Here is a 10,520-nt window from a genome sequence, read left to right as displayed (position 1 = left end):
TCTTCACAGCCCTCCTCTGGACCTTCTCCAACAAGTCCATCCATGTCCTTATGTTGGGGGCTCCAGAGCTGGATGCAGTACTGCAGGTGGGGTCTCACAAGAGCTGAGTAGAGGGGGAGAATCACCTCCCTCGACCTGCTGGCCACGCTGATGCAGCCCAGGATGCGGTTGGCTTTTGAGCCGCAGGGGCACATTGCCAGCTCATGTTGAGCTTCTCGTCCACCAGCACCCTCAAGCCTTTCTCCTCAGGGCTGTTCTTGATCCATTCTCTGCCCAGCCTGTGTTCGTGCCTGGGATTGCCCCGTCCCAGGTGCAGGACCTTGCACTTGGCCTGGTTGAACTTCATGAGGCTGCCACGGGCCCAGCTCTCCAGCCTGTCCAGCTCAGCGCCGCTCCTCGCGAGCGGTGCACTGGAGTCCCTCCACGAGATTTCCCGCAGGCAGGCAGGCAGGCAGGCGCCTCCCCGCCACTTTCTCTCAGGCGCGGCGCGGGCAGCCCCGCCAAGGCCCCGCTGTTAAGGGCGGCCGCGGCACCGCCTCTTTCTTTTCGCCCTGAGCCGCCATTTTGTAGGCGAGCACGGGTAAGTTCGCGGAGCCTCGCTCGCCGGCCTCAGGTGCCTTCGCGGCTCTGGGAAGGCGGCCGGGCGAGTGGGCCGCGCTGGCGGCGGGGCAGGTGGCCGCCAGCTCCGGCTGGGGGCGGCACGGCCTTGCTGGGGCGAGGAGGCTGAGGGAGTTGGGAGGCCGCGGTGCGGGGAGCTGGGCAGAACCGGGCTGAGCCGAGCCAAGAGGCTGTCGCGGGACGCAGGGAGGGAGGGGACCGCCGAGGGAGAGGGAGGGGACCGCCGAGGGAGAGGGAGGGGGCCGCCGAGGCCGGTGGCGGGGGCAGGAGCGGAGCCGCGCCAAGGCGGCGGCACGTGGCCATGGGCCCGGTCAGCCCCGGTGCTGCCGGCGGGATGTCAGGGATTGGGGAGCGGCCCTGCGCAGGCCGGGCGGCTGGGGAAGCTCTCCGGGGCAGACCTGAGAGTGGGGACCGCCGGGTGCGGCGGCACTCGGGCTTCGCTAACGGGCCTGCTGTTTGGCGTCTCTGTGGGGTGTGTGCGCATCTTATGTCAGAAGTAATACTGGCCGATAAATTGGGAGATCTTGCCTTTTGGATGCTTTGTGAGGAGAGGCTGAGGGAACTGGGTTTGGCCTGGGACAGGTATCTTGGGGGTATGTAACAGCACCATTATCAAGAAGAGATATCGTGGCATTTGACGAGGGCACGTGGCAGAATACAATATGACTGGCTTAAATCAAAATGAGAAGTTTAGAGTGAATATAAGGAAAAAAATTTTGATCATGAGAACAGCCAAGTCTCCAAACAGGATGCCCAAGGAGGCTATGCAGTAGTCTCTCTCTGTCCTTGAAAGGTTTCAAGACCTGACAGAACAGCCCTCAGCAACTTGCTTTAAGCAGGAGATCGAGCTCAGTGACTTGCTAGTATCCATTCTAACTGAATTACCCTCTGGTCCTCTCAATATTGTTTTCTGTGAATGCCTAAGCTAATAACATTGCTTGAATTGACCCAGGAATTTGGAAGTAGTGTCATTCTCAAAAAAGTTTGAAGATTTGATTTTTCTGAGATGTCTGAATTTGAATCAGTCAAATTTTTAGTGAACGAACTAGTTTGGAATAATTTGCATTCATTTTTACAGTAATCAGCCAAAATGACGAACACAAAGGGAAAGAGGAGGGGAACACGTTATATGTTCTCAAGGCCGTTTCGCAAGCATGGTGAGTATACCTTGTAGTAAGAACGCTGTGTTAAGTTACTGACCTGCCGAATGTCAACAGTCCCTAAGTAGCATTTGTGAACCGAGGGCTTGTTTCAAAGGGTATCTGAGAACTTGGGCTGAAAACTGTAGAACAACATGCAAGGCAACTCATCTCTTATGGCTTATATATTGGTGTTCTGATGCTTCACGGTAGTAACAATGCTAATTCTGTTGGTGCTTGAAAATTAATTTGAAAGTGAAGTGAAGAAAATCTTTCAACGGTTACACTTTCTTAAAATTGCCTCTTAGCAATGAGCAGTGATAACAGCTGTGTTCACAGTGAAGTAGTAAGTAGTTGTAATGCCTTTTCAAATTATGCATTGGGAATGAGATTAAAGCTGTCATTTTTCCTTAGTTGGATTTTTTAAGAAAATTGAGAGCCTGTGAAGAGGTAATTACAGCTGGAAAAAAAAATCTGCTTGAGTCCTCAGTTTTTATTTTAAGAAAACTATCAAATGCATGAGCTGTGTCTCGACCCCATTTGGGATATGTGTGTCTCTGTGTGTGAAACTGTGAGCTTCATAAGTATCCAAATTTGTATCTCTTAACAGGAGTTGTCCCTCTGGCTACCTATATGCGCATCTACAAGAAGGGTGATATAGTTGATATCAAGGTACTTTCTACAGTGCTATGTAATTAAAAGCTAAAGCAGTGTAATCCTTTACAGTCTCCAGTTTCTTGAGGAAGTCTTTTTTGTTACTTGGGTTGTGTGTCAGCACAAGTACCTGCCGCTCACTTTTGAAGCAATGGTGGAATGACAGTGGTACCAAACCAATAGTAACGCTTCAGTGTCACATGCTGGTTTTTGTGTTTTGAACCTGCTATTTGGAAGCATCATAGTTTATGACAGTGTGGCTGGTAGTTATGTCTGTGTCTCTGTACCACTGTAGGACTATACTTAAGTATTATTTAAAACTAGAAGCCAAGAAATAAATATAAGATCATACATATTCATGTGGGGAAAAAGTGAAGCAGTGTTTCCTGTCACTTAGTATTTTCTGGACCTTGTCTTTCAAAATCAACTGTACTTTCAAAATTAAGTTGCAGTGGGTGTGAAAGCCTTTCACCAAGAACTGCTACTTCATTGAATCTTTTAGTTTCATTTGAAATGCAGAGTTTTCATCACAGTCCTGCAGAAGATGGTGTATGATTTGCTTGTTTGTAATTTGACTCTCTGAGAACTGCACTGTTCAGAATTAACACTTCTTGACACACTGGAGCTTGATGATGATTATTTCCTGTGATTGCTTGCTGAAAGCAAAGTGATCAATCATTTCACCGACTCTGAAAGCAACCAGAATTGTCATAGCAAAATTTGGTAGTCTTGAGGTAGAAATTCTAATGTACGAACGAAATAGATGTATTTTTAAATCAATCTCAAGTAATTTGAAAATGTGTACTTCAAGTTTAGAAAGAAATCCTTGACATCCCCCCCAATTTCAATTTTAAACTTTATTCTTGTTTTACCTCTTAACAGGGTATGGGTACAGTTCAAAAAGGTATGCCTCACAAGTGTTACCATGGCAAGACTGGAAGGGTATATAATGTTACTCAGCACGCTGTGGGCATTATTGTTAACAAGCAGGTTAAGTAAGTAATCACATTCTGTGTACGGAAACTTTTTATTTGAAAAAGTTGATCTGTAATTGCACCCTCCTTTCACTTTGCCAGTTAGACAGTTATTGTCTTGATTGGTCATTCAAGGTGGGTAAAGTGCGTATCCTTTTTATAACCCAAGCAAATGGTACTCATTTGACTTGGATCCTGTCAGAGGAAACAATTCTTATTTTTCCAGGCAGCACTTAAGGTGACGTTACCTTGATCTGTTCTCCTTGGTATCCAGTGATAGGACGTGTGGGAATAGGTCAAAGCTGCAGCAGGGGAGGTTCAGACTGGACATTAGGGAGCATCTCTTTACTGAGAGGGTGGTCACACACTGGGACAGGCTTCCTAGAGAGGTGGTCAGTGTTCAAGAGGCATTTGGACAATGGCCTTAACAATATGCTTTAACTTCTGGTCAGCCCTGAAGTGGTTGGGCAGTTGGACTAGATGATAATTCCAGGTCTCTTCCAACTGAAATAGTCTATTCTACTCTACCTAATGGCGATTTTCAGCTGATGTTGACATTGTCACTGAAGCCCTTTTTAAATATTAACTTGTAGCTGTATTTTGTACAATTTAGTCAGAAATGGACAATATATGAAACTATTTTGTACAGTTTAGTCAGAAAAGGACAAGTTGGGTTTTTTTTTCCCCAGGAAGTGGACTGGAGTACAGCGGTAATACAGTTCTTTGTTTGTAGGCTACAAGGTTAAATCTTAATCCTAAATTATCAGCACGTTGTTATATATTAATAAGCTTTTAGTTATATAAGTTATATCCAGTTTGCATCTGCAGCATTGTATTTTGAGTGATTTCCCTTTAGAGAAAAAATACCTGTAACTGAGCTTACGGAGTTATTCGTGTAAGGGCTGTAAAACTAGCTTTGAAGTAGCCTTTTTTCAAGTGTGATAAGAGTAACAACTAGTTTTCTTTCTTAGGGGCAAGATTCTTGCCAAGAGAATTAATGTGCGTATTGAGCATATTAAACATTCCAAGAGCAGAGACAGCTTTCTGCAGCGTGTGAAGGAGAACGAAAAGAAGAAAAAGGAAGCAAAAGAAAAAGGCATTTGGGTTCAGCTGAAACGTCAGGTAATATTTTTATTGTAGTTGACACATTGTTGATTCAGTTCACAAAAAAATGAGCTAGAACCAAACCAGTTGAGTAAAATGTTGGTTTCTGAACAAGTGTTATGCTGTAAACTAAGCTCTTTCTGTCTTTGAAAAACAAAACAAACACACCTTTCCCACCCATGAATTAAGCTGCTTACAGCATTCTGAAAAATGCAGGTCTCTGGCAGATTGTGGTAGAGGTGTCTGATGCCACCACCCAGACTTATGTTCACAACCCTTTTGCGGGAGGTTACTTTTTTTTTTAAGAGTAGAGTGGCAGCATCGATGTATCTGCATCTGAGCTGTCTGTTTGGTGCCTGAACAGAACTGCACTGTTCCTGGATGGAAGTTCTATCCTTAGCTGTGAACAAGGGGACGGATGCTTCCTGTTCTATTGCTGATCTCCAGCAGAAGCTCTGACTGATTTCTAGGATCAGTGTTGTCTTTGGTTTAGTTGAATTTAGCAGCAACAGTTTCTGTTGCAGCCCTTTAAGAAAAGGATGGATAACTAGACTTTTGAGCAGAGATAATGGCTCTTGCTTCTGGAACTGCAGGGCACATCGCTTCATGTTAATTTGGATTCATAAATGGCTGAGGGTGAAGTGTAGGTTTTTTTTTCATTCAGTGATGAAAGTCCAGCACATTTTCTAGCAGATCATTTTCTTACGGCTGTTCTTTGAATCAAATTTTAAAAGAGACTAGAAATGGTAAAGTTGCTCTAGTGTTTGTATAATAATGTGTTAATTGGTTGTCAAAATGAATTTTGTGTAAGATTGCTTTTGAGTTTTAGTGCCATGAGTTTTCTTTTTTCTCTTTGCAGCCTGCTCCACCAAGAGAAGCACACTTTGTGAGAACAAATGGCAAGGATCCAGAGCTGCTGGAGCCAATTCCCTATGAATTCATGGCATAAGGCACACTTTAAAAAAAATAAATGAAAGATCTGGTTTTGGACAAGTGTATGTGATTGTGGCTGATTCCTTTTAGTTCTTTGGAACAAATGCTTTAGAAAGCTTGTATTTAAGTTTGTTTATTTAACTTGCCTTACATGGTGCTTAGTCATTTAAATGATCTGCAGGTTTTACTGATCAGTTTAGCTGTTTATATAGATCACAGATCCCGGGGACACTAGAATTCGCTATTGCTTCGTGATGATCATGAGGTAATATGAGAGGACATGGAATATTTCACCAACATACTGAGAGCATATACCAAGAATTATACAGTGTCACTTAAAAGTTTTAATGTTTTTGTGGTAAAAGGGATAATGGGTTTCGGATTTCATCAATAAAAGCTTTTGGCTAAGAGGCCTCAGATTAATAACAAAGAAAAATTGTGGAAACAGTTTTTGAAAGCATCCTCTTGAGAAATCACTGTGGGTGGATTTGGTGTTTCACCATTCTAACCTGCAAAAGAAGGATTTTTTAGAATGTCTTCAGGCCAATAAGTGCTCTTATTGAATAGCAGTAGTTTAGAAACAAGCCTTTAATTACAAACAAAACTGCCAGCCTTTCTCATGTGATTTTTACCATTTGAGTTGGCTGGCATTAGCTGAACACTTGCATTGTGTATGTTTATAGCATGTCTGTTGAATCTGAACATCTACCTGGATATTCTAATGCTTTCCTCTCATCCCATTGATTTATTGATACTTCACAAAAACCCAGTGCTAGCTGCCCAGAGTGCATTGAATGGAAGAACTTGTTTAGCTGGCTACTTACTCGAACGAATGCTATTGTTGTGAGTGTTATTTGAAACAGCGTGAAGCTTGCTAAGAAAACTGCTGAAGGTAACCTGCTTAGTTAGCTTTGAACATGTGTGAACTCAAGCTTAACTGTGTTACAGATTTGGGTAAATGTTATTTTACCTTTCCAAATGTGATGCAAGGTGTTGCTTAGCTACGTCAAGTAAGTGATGTAAAACTGATGTCTGCATGTAGAGAGAGTAAAATACTAGAGAAAGTAGTGACCTCAAGCACTCTGTAGATACTGACTGTTGAAAACTATTGACTAGTCAATTGTAGGACAGCTAGTAGGTTTGGGAGTAAGAAGTTGAGAGTTAATGATACTTGCTTTTTCCCTTAATTCTGAAGTGCCTTAAGCAGAAGTGTCAAAATTGTACAGATTGCTTATGAATTAAGGGATTAATGCCTGTTTGCTTTTGCCTAACATTCAACTCTGGGTATTCCCATTTCTCATGGAATGTATTTTTTTGGATGTCGAAGTCGTTATCTGGCTTGGCCTGGTATTTAAGAGTGACAGACTTTAGGCACTGGAGGTTCAAATTTGCAGTGATCAGGTACCTGGGTCATGGCAATCCCAGGCACAAATACAGGCTGGGCAGGGAATGGATTGAGAGCAGCCCTGAGGAGAAGGACTTGGGAGTGCTGGTGGATGAGAAGCTCAACATGAGCCGGCAATGTGCCCTTGCGGCCCAGAAGGCCAACCCCATCCTGGGCTGCATCAAGAGAAGCGTGGCCAGCAGGTCGAGGGAGGTGGTTCTCCCCCTCTACTCTGCCCTGGTGAGACCCCACCGGGAGTACTGCGTCCAGTTCTGGAGCCCCAACACAAGAAGGACATGGACCAGTTGGAGAAGATCCAGAGGAGGGCCACGAAGATGATAAAAGGGCTGGAGCACCTCTCCTATGAGGACAGGCTGAGAGAGTTGGGGCTGTTCAGCCTGGAGAAGAGGAGGCTCTGGGGAGACCTGATAGCGGTCTTCCAGTACCTCAAGGGGGCCTACAAGAAAGATGGGGAGAGGCTGTTCAGTAGGGCCTGTTGCAATAGGACAAGGAGTAATGGTTTTAAAATAGTGGGGGGTAGATTTAGATTGGATATTAGGAAAAAATTGTTTACAATGCGAGTTGTAGAACACTGGAACAGGTTGCCCAGAGAGGTGGTGGAAGCCCCATCTCTGGAAACGTTCAAAGCCAGGCTGGATGAGGCTCTGAGCAACCTGATCTAGTTGGGGGGTTGGACTAGATGACATTTGAAGGTCCCTTCCAACCCTCACCATTCTATGATTCTATGATTCTACTGCGTGTGAAGTTTTTCCAAGCTCCTACTTCAGGTGATGGAGCAGGCTGTGCAGTGGGAATGACTTTGGAAATGCGTTGAAGAGGATGGAACAAAGCTTGCTCGTCAACTGATACATGATACTGTTACTGTATTGTGACACCTTCTGTGTTCGGCATGGAGTGCACCGACGTCTACTGAAGCAAGGCTGGTGAATCTAAACCTTCACTGTTGCAGCTTACAAACTTAGCTTTTATGATCAAGTGGGGTTTTCTTGGAGCAGCTAGAGCTGTATACTAAGCCTTAGGCCTTCATTAGTTTCTTTGTCTTGTGGATTTCCACAGCAATTTGAAATCAATATTTGACTCGCAAGATAAGCACCGTTTTCCATTAGGAGTTAAGTAGAAGGTTTTGCTGGGTACAAGGTTTTGCTGGGTACAATCTTTGGTATTTTAAATTTTCCTCTTGTGCATGCTTGGGTAAGTTATTTTTGGTTCTGTGTTTGCTTTGTACTTATCTGTCAAGATTAAAGTGGATTAGCTGTAGCATCTTGATGAAATGGTTAACAGTAACTATAAGTGGTGGGTTGTTCTAAACTGAATTTGTTTTCAACAATTTGGAATAGTAGGACTAGACAGCATGCAGTGGTCTCATTTAAGAGCTGTGCTTCCAGAGGCACAACAGTCTTTATTTAGTCCTAGTGTTTTTAAGGTCACTATGCCAACGGTAGATGCTCTTAAATGCGTATTTGGAAGCTGTGTGTGGGCTGGGAGAAGGAGGGAATGCTTTCCTTGGTCAGAATTCCCAGAAATGACTGAAAATGGGTTTGTGTAGCAAGAGAATAAACTGGGTTTGCATTTTTTTTTTATATAGCCTTTTTTTTTTTTTTTGGAATGTTGAAAAACAGGACAAATTAACTAAGATTTAACCTGTCTTGGGTTTATAGACACTACCCGTTAGTTGCTCTCAATGCAGCAGTGGTTTTCCTTGTAATCTCAGGTTTGCAGAAGCACAGCTCAGATACTTACCGATACTGGCATCTGCAGTTGAAGTTTGCTTCCCGTGTGTTCAGCTGCTGTGTCCTTGCACAGTCCTGACAAAAGAGGGAGATCTGTGAATTGAGCAAAATTGTTGAAGAACTCGTCAGGACTTCTTCAGTCATAAAACTAGTGTCTAAATTGAAATGCGTCCTTCTCGATAGAAGAAAATAGTTTTAGGTGTATGCAGAACTTGCAAAATATTTGGGAGGGAAGGGGCCTCTGCCCCTCTGGGTGGAGGAAGTGTGTTTCCTTACAGTGTTTAGAGGTGCAAGTTCCTCTCCTCTCCAGCTCGCTCTAGAAGGGGTTTTTCACACTCGAGCCGTAAGCTGTAACCAGTTCTCTGCGGTTCAGTTCTGAGGCTGTGCCTAGCAAGCAAAACCGTGCAGGAAGCGTGCCAGCTACAGGCTAGGTGTTTCCCCTCTCTTCATACCATGGCAGTTGAATTTTTGTTCAGTGCTTTGAGTTGTGGAGAACTGTTGTGAAATCTGCAAAGCTATAGATTTCCCATCTAATTGGACACACCTTAGCAGAATTCAGGAATTCCTAGGTTAAAAACCAGTTTTGTGGAAGTCCCATATTATATATTACCCATCTTCCAGTCCCCCTCTGGTACAGAGACTTCATTATCCCAGAGCGGGTGGACAGGCTGTACCTGCATCTGTACTGTGAAGTGCTTACAGATTAGCACAAGCCATTACACTTCAGTGTAGTGCCTTGTCTCGTTCCGCAGAGCCTAATTAGGAAGGGGGGGCTGAGCTGTCTCCTCCTTGCCAAGTTTTACTGCCTCTGAACCACCACAGCTGGTTCCCTGACACAATGTCTGGTTGACTCTTGGAGAACAAGCAAGGAAGCCTTCTCCTTGGAAGTGTGCATGCCGTTCCTGGGGAGGAGGCAGGTAAGCAGCTGCCATGGGAATGTACAAACAATAAATGCTTTTGTCATCTTCCCATTGTATGTATCAGAGGGGGGAAACAGTCTTGGTGTTCAGTCTCTTGTCAGTGCAATCCTGGACTCAGCATGTTCATGGCCCTCATGATCAAAAGGATGGCTGGCATCCCAGATGGGGATGCTGTGCCGGGGTGTCCTGACTAGTCCGGAGGATGCCAAGAGGTGTGCATACACATGCCAGAGAATGTGATCCTGTCCCAGCACAGGCAGACGGGCTCCCTCCATCCTTGCAAGGTGTAGTGGGTCCTGCAATTCAGGGTGTGTGGTGAAAAGACACAGTTAAACCAGGCTCATCATTGTCTGGGTAGTACCTTATGGTTCAGGGGTGTGGGTATTATACCCCAAAGAGCAGGGGGCACCCTGCCGCTGCAAGCGGTCTCCTTGCATGGGAAAGAGGTGCCAGCAACCCCTGTGATTCTGAGAGTGGTGGTGTAGATGACAGATTATGAGCATTTCATGTCCATGCATCTGCCTCAGTGGATGTACTATCAAGGTCTGTATAGGAATCAAGCTGTAGCTGCTGGGATTTACGTAGGCACAGCCATCCTGGCTCAAGTGCTGGGCAGGGATGCGGCTCATCAGTGCCCATACAGCTCAAGAACCCAGAAAATAAAAAGCTCTGGTTGAGGTTACTGATTCCATTTTCCACTATTTGGAGGAAGATGTCTTGGCTGATGGTTCCTGGGCCCTCAGTCACCTTTTTGCCTGTGCCCACTCCAAACTGTTTAACCATTGACCAGCAGGAACTTGGGAGTGTAAGGAAGAGCTGCAGTCTGGAACATGGGTTTGTGCTCCTGAAAGTTCATAGTAGAGTGGTGAAGCCATGCCAGCTCACAGCAAAGGTTCCTACCAGTGCTCCTCCACATGGAAAAGCTTTATGCCTGCAGCTTTTTATCTCCCATGGTCCTGCCAATCTTGAGCCCAGAACTTCTAGCTGACTCCACAATGTCAGCAAAGACTCTCAGGAAAACACTGTGCATTTTGTTTCTTAGA

At 44.8% G+C, this 10,520-nt stretch overlaps 1 protein-coding gene and 2 non-coding genes across 4 annotated transcripts; all 3 read left to right on the top strand.

Moving 5' to 3' along the window:
• Positions 1-450: 450 nt before the first annotated feature.
• RPL21 (ribosomal protein L21) lies at positions 451-5,487 on the top strand. Of its 2 annotated transcripts, none has more exons than XM_086739464.1 (6): positions 451-580; positions 1,697-1,775; positions 2,368-2,429; positions 3,294-3,406; positions 4,357-4,507; positions 5,349-5,487. In XM_086739464.1, the coding sequence occupies exons 2-6, from the start codon at positions 1,709-1,711 to the stop codon at positions 5,436-5,438; spliced, it is 483 nt and encodes a 160-aa protein (XP_086595590.1). In that variant the 5' UTR covers positions 451-580; positions 1,697-1,708; the 3' UTR covers positions 5,439-5,487. The 2 variants fall into 2 exon arrangements, with proteins under 2 accessions (XP_086595590.1, XP_086595591.1); XM_086739465.1 differs by having other exon boundaries at positions 544-613.
• Positions 3,035-3,109, top strand: LOC147602376 (small nucleolar RNA SNORD102). Its single transcript, XR_015257586.1, has one exon. It is a non-coding gene; the product is annotated as a small nucleolar RNA SNORD102 (small nucleolar RNA).
• Positions 3,466-3,598, top strand: LOC147602375 (small nucleolar RNA SNORA27). Its single transcript, XR_015257594.1, has one exon. It is a non-coding gene; the product is annotated as a small nucleolar RNA SNORA27 (small nucleolar RNA).
• Positions 5,488-10,520: the final 5,033 nt, after the last annotated feature.

The sequence above is a fragment of the Chlamydotis macqueenii genome, chromosome 1, assembly GCF_036417535.1.
Source record: "Chlamydotis macqueenii isolate bChlMac1 chromosome 1, bChlMac1.mat, whole genome shotgun sequence".
In the NCBI taxonomy this organism is placed as follows: domain Eukaryota; kingdom Metazoa; phylum Chordata; class Aves; order Otidiformes; family Otididae; genus Chlamydotis; species Chlamydotis macqueenii.
Note: the sequence above shows the minus strand (reverse complement) of the source record. Positions and strands in the feature narration are given on the sequence as shown.